Source organism: Rhincodon typus, chromosome 1, assembly GCF_021869965.1.
Source record: "Rhincodon typus isolate 14 chromosome 1, sRhiTyp1.1, whole genome shotgun sequence".
Taxonomy (NCBI): domain Eukaryota; kingdom Metazoa; phylum Chordata; class Chondrichthyes; order Orectolobiformes; family Rhincodontidae; genus Rhincodon; species Rhincodon typus.
This window is the reverse complement of record NC_063332.1, coordinates 127190201-127205170: the sequence shown is the minus strand read 5'-3', so window position 1 is coordinate 127205170 and position 14970 is coordinate 127190201. Positions and strand designations below refer to the sequence as shown.

Here is a 14970-nt window from a genome sequence, read left to right as displayed (position 1 = left end):
GTGAACATGAAAAAGATTTTTAAAAAGCTTCAATAAATAGTGTTGACCTTATCAATAAAGACAAACTGAGACATTTTGAAACAAGACACCATTTTCATCTTACTCATCCTGAGTACTATTGATTAATTCAAAGATAGTAGGAACTGCAGATGCTGGAGAATCTGAGATAACAAGGTGTAGAGCTGGATGAACACAGCAGGCCAAGCAGCATCAGAGGAGCAGGAAGGCTGACGTTTCGGGCCTAGACCCTTCTTCTGAATATTTGTCAGTTTATTGTATGTACAATAGTGAAGCGTGATACTCGTGTTCTGATTATCGACCAGATTGGTCGATTGGTATTGTTAAATATTAACTCATTGATAAAAATTAATCATGTGGCAACCAATTCTTCCAATCACTGTCCTCAATTCCCCAAGTCCAGTGGCTGAAACGTATAAAAAAAGAATAATGACCACTTGAGCAAGGCTTTGAGAGAAAAGACAAGTAGTGGGAAATCAGCAAAGAGAACTCGGTACCTTAGCACCATGAAACTGACTTTGGTGCTTTTGTTCTGCATTTCAGCAGTTCAAGCACAGACTTTCGAGTATGATTATGATGAGATTCCGACGGGTCAGCCTGAGACAACAGATGCTGAATCACCAAATGCTGGGGTAAGAAATGTGAAAAATGTTGTGCTGTATTGACTCTAGTGACTTCTCTGCACAATGCACACGTTTGTGCTCTAGTATTCTTTTACAAAGTTCGACTATTTATTTTGTTCTAACATTCAGAAATAAGGACCATGTTTATCTTCCATTGTTGATCAAACTGAAATCCACAAAACATATAATAATAGAGCACTGATAGGCTGCCCCTGTGTGAGTTAAAATTGCTTGTGTTTTGTGGCTCAATCAACATAACACTATACATTTGTGTGAAGGAGACAAAGCTTTTCACTAATACATAATGGCATCTGAAATAATCTGAATTTGATTTTGAGTGTGAAGTCACTTCCAGACACAAGTCTCAAATCACATGGGATTCTCACTTCTGAAAAGAACAAACAATTTTTAAAAAATTGAAGATTTAAAAGTTGCCGTGTCTGTAATATTCTTCCATGATAAACAAACATAAGTGCAGGGTTCAGTCACTCAAAAAGATTGAATAATTCCTTCATTAAAATAGGAATCACACATGGACACATTAACCCTTCATGTGCTAGTATCATGCAACTTAACTTCCACCTAATTCTTTAATATCAATAAAGAACTTATCATCCAGCAAGCTAATATTAAAAGTTACAGCAACATTATGATGCCAGCCAGAAGATTTCTCTGTGTACATTTAACAATCTGAGGCTGATTTCTGATTTTCCTTGATAAGGGTAATGGCAGAGTTGGTTGTGTAACTCAGTGCCAGTGATTTGTTTAAGTGTCAAAGCAAGTGTTAATTTTATATATCAGTACAAAACGGACTCAATTATTAGAGCCCTTCTGACTCTCAGATTTCTGCTGAATTAAAATTAAAAAGTAAGGAGTCAGAAAGGAGAAGTCAGAAAAGTGGTGTTTTCGTGTAACTCAATGTTATATCCCATTGCCCGAAAAGACACTACAGGATCCACGTGGACACAGACCTATCGTTGATAGTGCATACTATTACAGAAGAAATCAACCAGTTTACACTGGTCAAAATACTGATGGGAGAAGAATGAGATATAGGACCCAGCCCACTCCAAGCACCCAACGATCCAGCATTGTTGAGGAGAGAGTAAGCCCGGACGCAGGAGGATGCAAACATTTATCTACAGATAAGGTAAGGTCCACCAACTTCCAGGATGTAATGTATTGGACTGAATCTTGCTTATAGAAAGCCCTACCACTGAGATGGAAGTCCCAAGCTTGAGACTGTGGGTGTTAGGACTGCAGGGCTAACTTTACTGCGGTGGCCAATTAAGTGGCTGCAGCCAGGATTACCATCTAATCGAGAATGGTAGCCCACCTTTCAAAGCTGGGCCACTTTGCAGAATCTGGCTGCAATGAATTTTCATTGAATCAGCAAAGCCAATGAAAGGTGTTGGCCTCTCAGCATCAGATTTGAAATGAATACCAAGCCTGAACTCATCTTCCCAAATGGCAATGAGTATGAAATGGTCACGTACAGCCCTGCAGAAGGAGCATTCCCTCAACACTGACCTCCTGGGAGCTGTGACTTTTTTTGTTTACATTTCAAATTTTTCATAAAATCTTGAGTTGTTTGCTCCATGTTGTGACACTATCTCTTTCTCCTGTTTACATCTGCACTACATCAGCAGCTCCCCTCCCACTCTGCCACAGGTAACTGGAGAGTGTACCAGCCTGTCTTCTTTAATTGGACAGCTAGTCTACCTTTAGCCATGATTGGTCTCCTGGTCAAAACTTGCATCAGACATCATGTACTGGTGTGATGCGTAGACAGGAGTGGAAATGGCAGATGAGCTGAAGCACTGTTTATGTTTGCTTAGTCGGTCTCTGACATGGAGAGGATATGGAGTTGCAAGCTCATCTTAGGGCTGAATAGGAAACAGAGATTGCAAACAATATGATAGATCCTGAGGGAATAACTGCAGAAATGAATTGATTTAGTGGCATGGCAATAGAATTTGTAGGTGATGATGTGGTTTCAGTCTTCCCAAAAGCAAATGGAAGAAAGTTCAGTTTATCCAAGGATGGACATTGGACAAACAGTCTGACACAGTGGAGACAGCTAATGGAGGGCTCAACTTGGTCGTCAAGGTGGTCAGGAACTCTGCAGGTGTAGACTTGCAAAAAGCTAGATGAAAGCCAATTCAATTAGCTCAGGAGGGTGCTCTGCATCATTGCTAATGCTAGTCAAAGTCTCTGTGTCTTACATTTCTTCACCTCAGTTCCTTCCTTGGGCTGACCTAGGAACATCATTTACATCTTGTGCATCACAGCATATTGGTGGAGACTGATGCCTTTTACACAAAATAGTATCAAATTTTGCACAGACTCAGAAAAAAATGAGGTCCATGCCTCAAATTCTTTAGAATAACAGAATTTCCCAAAGACCAATGGCTGGTAGATTGCAAGAACAGTGGTGTGTGCTAAAAAAAATGCTCTAACAGGAAGCTAAAGGTCTACAATCTAACTTGTTCATGGCTACTGGCACTGCATTTTGCAAATCTTAGGCAAACCTCCATGCAGCACTCCTGATTGTGAAGGATTGTATATCTAATTTGTCAGACAGATGATGTGTTATCAAAGAAGAAGCAAAAAAAGGAGTGATGATGGTGCCAACTCACCAACACCTTGGCAATGCACAAATTACCCTGTTGAAGCATCTGCCCAGTGAGGCCGCTAAGACTGCTATCTGCGCTCTTGAGGCTGCAGATTGAAAGATCTAAGAGGAGCAGGCAGGAAGGATGTTGAGGAATCAAGAAAGTAAGTGTTTTTCCTATCACAGGAGTGACAAAGGGGATTTGTGCTTAGAAGCCTTTGGATTTTTGTGTGGAGCTAGTAGCCAGAAGGACTGCAGTTTTGACCAGCCCAGATTCTGAGTGAAAGGCCTTGCCAAAGAAAAGGCCTGAGTCTAGTGAGCATTGGCATCTGGCAATGACCTGAACGCTAAAGTACAGGGAAGTTTGGGACAAGTCAGGCAGAGTGCAGTTTGGTTGAACTCTGTCTTGCTTGCTGCTTTCTGGGGAGGGGCAACTAACTTGGCCCAAGTATTCAGATTACTAATTACCTGTTGTACCTAATTAAGACCAGGATAATTGAAATCTTTGTATTTGGAAGTTATATGAGAGATGCAAAAATTGTGAGTCGGTTATTTTTTATCACTTAAGTAAACTGAATGTCAGAGAACAAGTTGAAACGTTATTTTAACTAAAAGCTAAAACTTTTTTTACCGAATATTACAATTCAGTTTTCCTGATCTCTCTGGTATAAGTTTTCTCGTATGCCTTTTTCAATTTCCGTTGAAGGGAGTGCTGTGTCCAACTGGCTGTGAACTGAGGACTAGCCTTCTGAAGGAGGAAAAGAATACAAAATTAATCATCGATGACCTAACACTCAGACTTTCAAATCTTACTCGGTCTACAAACACGATCCATGTTTACGTTGAAAATCTGGATCATGAAATGCAGCGGCGACAAACACAGTACTCAGGTACAGATTCCCTCTATTTTAGGGAGCAATCCATTCTGCTGACGTAGGTTTGTTCAACAAATCCTAGAAAATAAAGCAGAGTCACAGTACCAATGGAAAGTTTATACAATTCATAGTAATGCATGTATGTCTCCGCAGGGAATAATCAAATAGTGAGTTCATACAATGCAGAGCTGGAAGATCGTTTTGCACTGATAAAAGACAAGGTAGAATCCACACTTCCGTCAACTATCCGCATGATGCGCTCTGTTGTGCAGAGTCTCAAGGCAAAACTGGAAAATCTTAGAAAAGCTGTATTGACACAAAAAGAATTCTGTAAGAGGCCGTGCACTGTTACTTGTAATATCCCAGTGGTAACAGGCAAAGGTAAAGATATCTCATAATATTCGACTCCTTTTTGTTGCTATATATCTTCAATTTTTCACTATTACATGATGACTTTGCATACATATTTATTTTGCAGAATGTAACGAAATTTATGAGAAAGGTGGTAGAGAATCTCAAATGTACTTAATCAATCCAGACTCCTTCAAAGCACCCTACAAAGTTTACTGTGACATGACAACGGCAGAAGGAGGTACTATTTTGTGCTTCATAAAATATTATTTGCTAGAAAATTACTTTAACTTCTGTATGTCATTCAGTGCTGTGCCTTTTTGATTTGTAACAATGGAAATATTTTCCAGGATGGGCACTGATTCAAAGCCGACAGGATGGTAGTGTTGACTTTGGCAGATCCTGGGATGCCTACAAAAATGGATTTGGTAATATTGCATTTGATGTGGGAAAAGGTTTTTGTGATACCCCAGGTGAGTTGGTTAAAATTGCTCATAAAAATTAACTACTCGTTCAAGCGAGCATGGCGTAGCTTACTGTAGTGCAATGTCCAACTTAGTGAAGATTTTCAAGGGAAATCATCTAAAAGCAAAGATTCAATTCCAGTCATTTAAAAAAAAATTCTTGCAGTATAGGCATCACTGGTTACATCAACATTTACTGCCCATCCCTAATTGTTCTGCACACAATTAAGGGTCACAAGCGGGTAAGAGTGGCAGAATTTCTTCCAGAAAGGATATTAGTGAACCAGATGGGTTTTTACAGCAATTAATAGTGGTTTACAAGTTCACCATTAGGCTAATGTTTATTCTAACTTTTTTTTATTAGGTTCAACTTCTACCACTGCCATGGTGGGATTTGAACCTATCTATGCTTGCAGAATATCAACTTGGGGCTCAGGGTTATTAGACCAGTGACATTGCCACTATACCACTGACTCCTCTTTTGAACGCAAATTTGACCATAAATGGTCCTTCTGTCCTGACAACCATACTCAAAAGATCGGGAAATTCTGTTTTAATTTCATCTATATGAGTTATTTTATAGAAAATGTTTCTATCAAGACTTGAGAATATATTGGCTGCTTTCCTACGCTCTTGTCCACAACTGTTCCATGACCTGGTGAAAGCAAAGAATAATGTACAAAATCAGGGATATATCTATGGTAACTGGCATTTAAAGTGTGTTTAATCCTTGGTCAACTGTGTGGAGTTTGCATATTCTCCCCATGTCTGCGTGGGTTTCCTTCGGGTGCTCTAGTTTACTCTCACAGTCCAAAGATGTGCAGGTTTGATGAATTGGCCATGCTAAATTGTCCATAGTGTCCAGGGATGAGCAGAGTAAGTGGATTAGCCATGGGAAATGCAAGGTTGTGTGGGATGCTCTTTGAAGGATCAGTTTGGACCTCGATGTGCTGAATGGCCTGCTGCCATATCGGAGGGATTCTATGATTGTATGATGATAAATCTATTAATGTTGACAGCTAATGCCTGGTTTCACAAATAACCAGGTGAAAGTAGACCATGTACCCACGTTTATCTGTCTTTTCAAATTCAATTTTCGGGACTCCTAATTTTCTTTCATAATTCCCATCATTTTCATTTTTATCTTTTTATAACTTCTCAGAAGATTTATATTCGGAAAAAGATCAGATACCTAATACTCTGCCTTTTTAATGTGTTCATGGGACATGGCCATCATTGGCTTGGGCCAATATTGTTACTGATCCCTAATTATCCTTGAGAAGGTGGTGATGAGCTGTCTTCTTGAACTATTACAGCCCACAGTGTTGTTAGGAATGAACTCATAATGAAGTAGTAGGCACAAATGGTATCTTTATTTTGACATTAGTATCTGTTGACCTCAATTCTTCAAAGCAGCGCATGACCTTGCAAATATGTCAGAAATATAATGAATTAAATCAAAATGATAAGAAGATTGTTCAAATCCTTTTCAATGCATATGCTTTGTTTTAACTGTTGTCAATTTTCTTGCTTTTTCTCCTGAAGGTGTTGACCGCCTCCTATAATGTGTTTTGACAATTTATTTATTTGAAGGAAACATCACAGTTGAGATCAATCTTGTTTTTATCTGATATTCTTGCATTTACATTATCCAGTGGAGAACTGCTTGCCCTGTTTTCCCGTCCTGAACCCAGGAGGAGCAGCACTAATTTTAATACATATCAAGTTCAACTATCTTCAGCTGAAAGTTGACTAAAGCTAAGATATGATACTGGCAGAACAAGACTTGTCATTTTTAAAAAGTGTAAATATTTATTAGTGAGAACTATCTGCCCAACTTCCCTTCTGTCTCGATGAAAGTCTTGACATCTTTTGGGGATTTAGCTCAATTTTTTATCATGAAATATTATAATTTTTATTCTGCACCAAATGACTGTGCTGTAAGTGTGGATGCTGCTGGATTAGCAGCCATGGGAAGATTTGTCCAGAAGCTAAATTTAGGATATTCTCACTAGACATCCCCATTTGTACATTTCTCAGGAATGGCCAATGGATTATGATCAAGTGCACAAACACTGAAAGAATAGGCCAACTGAGATCTTTTAACACAGCCCAAATTAGCAATTGAAAACTTCTGTTAGAGCATAATATACTTTAATATTGCTGCCATTCTTTGGGATCAAAGTTGTTCTATTTCTAAACTTTCTTGCAGGTGAATATTGGCTAGGAAATGATCGAATTAGTCAACTGACAAAACTTAAGCCTACAGAGCTCTTTTTTGAGATGCAAGACTGGGAGGACGAACAATTAACAGCCCATTATACCAAATTTAGAGTACAAAATGAGGTCAACAATTATCGCCTGTTTATTGATGGCTACTCAGGGACGGCTGGCAATGCACTTTTGGAAGGGGCTAAAATGCTCTCTGGAGTCAATAAGACAATGACAATTCATCAAAACATGATGTTCAGTACATATAATAGAGACAACGATGCATGGTAAGTCTTGGGGAACAGCTTGTGCTTATTTCTTCCACTATTAGTGTGTTATTTTTAACCAGTTTTGCCTGGGGTTAAAAGTCTAAGGAGCAAATGTTGTCTTTAGTATTTAAATTCAGAAATTTCCTTGCCAGCACATATATCCAAAATGTAGGTGTGCCAACAATTTTCCATCAGTTAATTTTATGCATTGGAAGTAGAGTGATCAGCTCCCATATCTTTACACCCTGAAATTCCACTTCTATACTTCTTTATCTCACTACCAATCTTTAATGTTGCCTTTGGACACCTTTCCTCAGTACCACCATTCCTCATGTAAATCACTTTGTGATATTTTGGTACTTAACGTTTAGTTTGGGTGCAAATTGGCAAAGTATGGGGTTTAGGGCAGTGGAACTGTGGCATGACTGAGCTGGGAAACACGCTTGTTCGTCCTAAACTTGAACTGGTACGTGTAGCCGCATTGCTTTGATTTAGGTGAAACTATCCGACTGGCTCTTAATTGAGGATTCATTTTTCTGGATTTATTATGAATGGATTAGTGACTCTGTTAAAACTTGCACAAAATAACTCTATTTGAACATGTTATTTCCTTCCTTAGCAAAGCAAATTTGATGTTTTCAAGTTTAGCAGTGCTTTTTTGTTACAACTTCAATGTTGGTTTATAGCAGTTGCGTAAAAGCGCAGAATGTAGCTTGAGTATCAGACCAAACGCGTCTGAAACAGATACAGAAAATGCAGGAGGAATTCAGACAGCATCTTGGCAGAGAGAAAAAGAAACGATTTTTCAAGACCGGTATGACTCTTCTTCATGACACAAACAGAATCTGCTTTGGAACGTGATTCTGTTGTCCCGGAAAACTCACTGATTGACCCTCTTGAAAAGTCCAATCCAAGCTGCGCTAGCTGCGTTTAATATCAATAAAAAAAACCCCAAATAACCTTGGTAAACATATAATTCTAGCATGATGCATCCTTACAGCTTTAAAATGTTATTTCTTCGACATTTTAAGTAGCCTGTTAAGAATTAACCTTAACGTAACGTTTGCCCATTTATTAGTTGTAACGCTTCAAAGCACTTAGCTTGGATTTTTCAGTTTCATTTCAAAGTCTAGACACTGAGGGTTCATGGAATTCTGGATAAATCAGGAATATTGGCTTTGAAATTATGCCACGTAATAGTAACATATAGCTGTTTAAAATGTCGGACGAAATTTAAAATAGACGCGAACCCACTTAAATAATTCTGGATCTCTGTTTATAAAATCTTATAAAACTATTAGTCGTAGTATCTAAAGCAGATAGTACATTTGTTTCAGAAAGAACCAAATCACTAAGGAGGTATACTGGAAATGGTGGATTTCAAGTTGCTTCTAAAATGGAATGTGTTTTAAAAGCCGCATTTAATACATCGTCCGTCATAATCCTGCCCTTTTTGCTTTCCTTTTCCTAGCTGTAATCTAAAGGTAATTTGTACTATTTCAATGTATTTTAACACAACTTGGGGATCTGACACTGCTGTAACATTGACAGGGAACCTGGAAACCCAGCCAAACAATGTGCCAGGGAAGATGGTGGTGGCTGGTGGTATAATCGCTGTCATTCCGCAAATCCAAATGGGAGATATTATTGGGGCGGACAATATACGAAAGAAATGGCAAAACATGGCACAGACGACGGGATTGTGTGGATGGACGCAAGAGGGTCGTGGTATTCTCTGAAGAAAATGAGCATGAAAATCCGTCCACAATTCCCAACAAGTGGTACACAACAGCAGATAGTTCAAACTTACCTTGAACACTAATAATAGGGTCAAAAGCCCAGAAATGCTTTAAACAAAAATAAATTTTATGAAGATTTCATACTTTTTCTTTAATTTCTAATCTCTCAATATGCTATTGAGAAGATTAAGGCATGAGTATTCAAGTCTAAAATGTTTGTGAATTCCTGAATGTATTAAAACATGCAAACCATTAAAACAGTGGGCAGATTTTTACTATGGCTATGGGACTTCCATATTGGGACTAAACGAGAGCCCTGAGCTCTCAGTTTTAGCTGTGGGACTGGATAGACAGTTTTCCAGGATGTGGCCTCACAATTGACCACTTCCAACTTTGTATCCAATTGGGGATGATGGGTAGGCTCCTGATCTGTTGGTCCAATCAGAGAGCTGGGAATTAGACTCTTGACAGTTCGGTCTGGGAAGGTGGGTGTTCATGGAGGCACTTCTGAAAGGATAACTTTAAAAAGGCTCTGAGAGACCACAAAGAAAGCCTTTTGGCTGGAATGTTTGGACTATAGAGGCTACCTTTCCTTCATGTGGCAACAACAATGAACCACGGAACCTATGGGTCCAATGGCTCCTGGGTTACCACAGAGAGATGCCTCCAGAAGTAATGGGTGGGCCACTCTGTAACAAGAAAATCCTTGGAAAGAATCGATTCTACTTGGTCATCCAATGTTTAGATCAACTGCTTGCCTCTGCAATTTCTTTCTAAGAAGCTTCACTGTGGAGGGGATAAGTCAGGGAGATCTCCTGAAAGGCTTTCTCCTATTCTCTTACTTCACCTCCAACTCTATCGCCATGGAACCAGGAATAGACCCAATAGGTTGATATGCCCAATGTCAAAATAATTTCCATTGTTGATTGAATGTTGAAGATGGAATCTTCCATTTACAACAGCCCCCATTATAACTGAACCACCAGACAGGATAGGGACAATCTTGGATCTAAAGCCTTTTTTATATTGGCCCAATTTCACTATGCATTAATTTTACAAAATTTTACAGTATATGGAACAGGTATCCAATCTCAAACTATGCCATTCCTTTTAGAAAACTTGTGTTAAAATAATATCATTTTTCAAGCTACCACAATTCACTTATGGGACAAGTAACCAGTTTTGTTTTTTTTTAATTATTTCATGGTGTGCATGGATCATTGGCTTGTCCAACGTTCTTTGCCTGTCTCAAATTGCCCTTCAACAGTTAATGGTGAGCCACCTTAGAGTCATAGAGTCATACAGCATGGAAACAGAGTCATGGAAACATGAGCCCAACTCATCTGTGCTGACCAGACATTCCAATATGACCTAGTCACATTTGCCAGCATTTGTCTCATATCCCTCTAAACCCTTCCTCTACATGTACATATGCAGACACCTTTTAAATGTTGTAATTGCACCTGTCTCCACCACTTCCTCTGGCAGGTCGTCCATACATGCACCACCCGCTGCATGAAAAAGCTGCCCCTCAAGTCCCTTTTAAATCTTTCCCCTCTTACCTTAAATCTATGCTGTCTAGTTTTTGATTCCGCCAGCTTAGGAGAAAGACCTTAGCTATTCATCCTATCCTTGCCCCTCATGATTTTATAAACTTCTATAAGGTCACCCTTCAGCCTCCAACGCTCCAGGGAAAAAAGGCCCCAGTTTATTTAGCCTCTCCCTATAGCTCAAACCCTTCAGACCCCACAACATCCTTGTAAATCTTTTCTGCACCCTCTCAAGTTTAACAACTTCCTTCCTATGGAAGGCTGACCAGAAATGTATGCAGTATTCCAAAAGTAAACTCACCAATGTCTTGTACAGCCACAACGTGACATCCCAACTCCTATTCTCAATGTTATGACCAATGAAGGCAAGCATGCCAAATGCCTTCTTCAGCACCCTGTCTCCCTGCAACTCTACTTTCAAGGAACTGTGCACCTGCATCACTAGGTCCCTTTGTTTGGCAACTCTCCCAGCAGTCCATCTGGTGTAAGTACATCCACATGCTTTTGGGTGGGAATTCCAGGTTTTTGAAGACAATGAAGGTTTGATGGTATAGTTCCAAGTCATGGCCGAGGAGATGGGGTGCTATATTATTAGGAAGGCCTCGGCTCATTGGCTGAACAACCTGTCAATCTGGATGGTCTATACCGGAAGCAACCAATCTGGTGCACAGAACATCTTGACTAACAGAGACAGAAAACTGCAGATGCTGGAATCCAAGGTAGACAAACGTGAGGGTGGAAGAATACAGCAAGCCAGGCAGCTTCTGGATGAAAGGAGCAGTCAACGTTTCAGGTTTTACCCTTCTTCAGCATCGAATGTGGGGATAGGGGGAGCTGCAGATAAAGGCAGGGGGGAAGGGGTGGAGGTGGAATAGTGGTGATAGGAGGACACTGTTAGTAGAACTGACCTGGTTGGTCGATGGGAGGGATGAATCTGCTTGGTGGCTGTAAGGGAGGGTCAGGAGGTGGAATGGAAGGGAGGATGTGGGGCTCGAAGGGGAGCTGGGGGATGAGAGGGAAGGTTATTTGAAACTAGAGAATTCAATATTGAATCCTCTGGGCTCCCAGGCAGAAGATAAGGTTGTGTTCCGAGTCACTGCAACACTGGAGGAGGCCAAGGACGGACATGTCAGAGGGGATAGGACAGGGAATTGAAATGTGTGGTGACTGGGAGGTTAGGTTGGCCATTACGGGCCACATGAAGTCGCTCAGCGAAACAGTCACCTAGTCTACATTTGGTCTTACCGATGTAGAGAAGACCACATTAGGAGCACCGGATGGAGTAGACTAGGTGGGAGGTCCTTGCAAATCATCATCAAACACTTCCACCAACTGCAATTACACCCCACCACCTGGAACATCTTCCACTCCCCACCCGTCTCTGCCTTCTGCAAGGACCATTCCCTTTGGCACACTTTAGTTCGCGCCACACTCCCCGCCAACCACTCCAACCCACCCAGTTACTTCCCCTGTAACTGTAAAAGATGCAACACCTGCCCACACACCATCTCCCTCACCTCCATTCAGGGCCCTAAACAGTCTTTCCAGTGAGATAGAGCTTCACCTGCATCCCCTCCACCCTAGTCTATTGCATCCGGTTCTCCCAATGTGGTGTTCTCTATGGCGGTGAGACCAAACGTAGACTAAGTGATGTTTCACCGAGCATCTCTGCCTGGCCCATAATGGCCAACCTAACCTCCTGCTCACTGCCCATTTTAATTCCCCATCCCACTCTCCATCTGACATATCCATCCTCGGCCTCCTCCAGTGTCATAGAACATAGAACATAGAACATAGAACATTATAGCGCAGTACAGGCCCTTCGGCCCTCGATGTTGCGCCGACCTGTGAAACCAATCTGAAGCCCATCTAACCTAAACTATTCCATTATCATCCATATGTTTATCCAATGACCATTTAAATGCCCTTAAAGTGGGTGAGTCTACTATTTTTGCAGGCAGGGCATTCCACGCCCTTACTACTCTCTGAGTAAAGAACCTACCTCTGACATCTGTCCTATATCTATCACCCCTCAATTTAAAGCTATGTCCCCTCATGCTAGCCATCACCATCCGAGGAAAAAGGCTCCCACTGTCCACCCTATCTAATCCTCTGATCATCTTATATGTCTCTATCAGCGACTTGGAACTCAAATTTGAAGAACAACACCCTATCTTGCGCCTGGGCACCCTACAGCCTGGAAGACCCAACATTGAGTTCTCCAATTTCAAATAACCTTGTCACCCATCCCCCGCCTCCTCTTCCAGCCCCACCTCCTCCTTTCCGGCCACCAACTGGATTCATCCCTCCCATGGACCAACCAGGTCATACCTACCACCAGTGTCCACCTATCACCACCATTTCACTTCCACTCCTTCCACCCCACCATTTATCTGCAGCCTCCCCTGCCCCCACAGTCCTGAAGATGGGTAATACCCTGAACCATTGACTGTTGCTTTCCCCCGGATGCTGCCTGGCATGCTGTGTTCTTCCAGCCTCCTGTTTGTCTATCCTGATTGACAGGTTCATCAGCCAGTGATATTTGTTGATGTTAACTGTCCAGCAAGTGGACGTGTAGCATGAGCCCACCAGTGGTGACTTCAACAACTTTCCTCACTTTCATGGTATGAGTATTGGTCACATGTGGCAAGACTGTGAAGGGGAGTCATCATGATGGCCTTTGGGTGCCTGTCTTGCTTCAACATGATGACTGAGAGATTGTTGCAGCAAAGGAATGATAGGGGAAGAAAGCATCATGACATAGTGCTAAGATAGTGGGCATCTAGCCAATATGATGTTCTGGATGTGCTCACACACCAACCACATGCTGAGTGAGTATATAGCCGACTTGATTTCATTACACCTCCCCAGTGAGATGTGGCCTGCAATGTTCTTTTGAAGGCTCTCAGGTCCATGATGAAGCCCTGGCAAAGCCAAAGTTATGTAGCTGCCTGCTTCCCCTGTGTCTATTTAGAGAAAGGACAGTGAAACCCCTCTCCTGGTATTCTGAGCCTCTGTGTCCTCATATATAGATGGCAATGAATGGCAAACTAAAAGATCTTAGCAACAAAAATAGAAATTGCTGGTAAAACTCAGTAGGTATGGTGTCATCTGTGGGAATAAAGCAGTGTTCACATTTTGAGTCCATACACTTCAGAACTGAAAGCAGCTTGGAAGAGGTGGTATTTATGCTGAAGATGAGTTTGGTTGGAGGGGCATGGGCGTAGGTGGAGGGACAGGTGAGTAGATGGGTGTCGAGAGAGAGAGAGAGAGAGATATGAAGGGGATTATAGACTGCAGGCCAGGCCAGAAGAGAAGCTGAATAAGTAATAATAAGAGACGAGAGTAGGAGAGAATGGGTAGGCTATGCTGAAAGCAAAACATGTCATGACAGGACCAGTGCATAGGGTGGGTAAAAAAAAATAGGAGGATGGAATCATACTCTCAAGTTATTGAACTTGAAGTGTGTCCTAGTGGCGGCAGGATCCCCAAGTGGAAAATGAGATGTTGTTCTTCAAGCTTGCACTGAAGCTCACTGGAACACTGCAGCAGGCCTGAGACAGAAAGGCTGCTGTGGGAACACAGTAGTGTGTTGAAGTTGCAGGCAACTGAAAACTCTGGGTCACTTTTGTGGACAGTGTAGGTATTCTGCAAAGCAGTCGCCCAGTCTGCATTTCGTTTCCCCAATGATGAGGAGACCACATTGTGAGCAGTGAATGCAGTAGACTCGATTGAGGGAAGTACAAGTGAATCACTGCTTCACCTGGAAGGTATATCTGGGGCGTAGGATAGTGAGCAGGGAGGAAGCAAACGGGTAGGTGTTACACCTTCTGCAATTGCATGGAAAAGTACTATGGGGGTGTGGTGGGGGCAGGTATTATGAATGGAGGAGGAATGGACCAGCGTGTCCCAGAGGGAATGGTCCCTGCAGAAGGTTGACAAAGGAGGGGAGGAAAATATAGGTCTGGTTGTGGCATCCTGTTGGAGGTGGCTAATGATTTTTTGGATGAGGAGGCTAGTAGGGTGTAAGTGAGGACCAGAGGGACCCTATCACTGTTATGGGAGGGAAGAGAAGGGGCAAAGGATGAAGTGCAGGAGATGGGTTGGACATGGATGAGGGCCCTGTCAACAACAGTGCTGGGGAATCCTTGGTTAGGATAAATGGTGGACATTTCTGAGGAACTCCTGTGGAAGGTGGCATTGTCAGGACAGATATTTACAATGTCAGCATGGAAGGATCCATTTGTGTAGAAATT

At 41.7% G+C, this 14970-nt stretch overlaps 1 protein-coding gene across 1 annotated transcript; it reads left to right on the top strand.

The window, feature by feature from the left end:
• Positions 1-454: 454 nt before the first annotated feature.
• On the top strand, positions 455-9303 carry fgb (fibrinogen beta chain). The gene is made up of 8 exons (XM_020515914.2): positions 455-650; positions 1585-1791; positions 3962-4145; positions 4284-4511; positions 4609-4722; positions 4832-4954; positions 7158-7443; positions 8977-9303. Exons 1-8 carry the CDS (start codon positions 525-527, stop codon positions 9245-9247), a joined length of 1539 nt encoding a protein of 512 aa, XP_020371503.2. The 5' UTR covers positions 455-524; the 3' UTR covers positions 9248-9303.
• Positions 9304-14970: the final 5667 nt, after the last annotated feature.

Bases quoted from the DNA above. Each gene is read 5' to 3' on its own strand.
- fgb (XM_020515914.2), top strand. From the start codon at position 525: ATGAAACTGACTTTGGTGCTTTTGTTCTGCATTTCAGCAGTTCAAGCA. The intron at 4,146-4,283 runs GTACAGATTCCC...ATGTCTCCGCAG, and splicing joins GCGACAAACACAGTACTCAG to GGAATAATCAAATAGTGAGT. The intron at 7,444-8,976 runs GTAAGTCTTGGG...TAACATTGACAG, and splicing joins AATAGAGACAACGATGCATG to GGAACCTGGAAACCCAGCCA.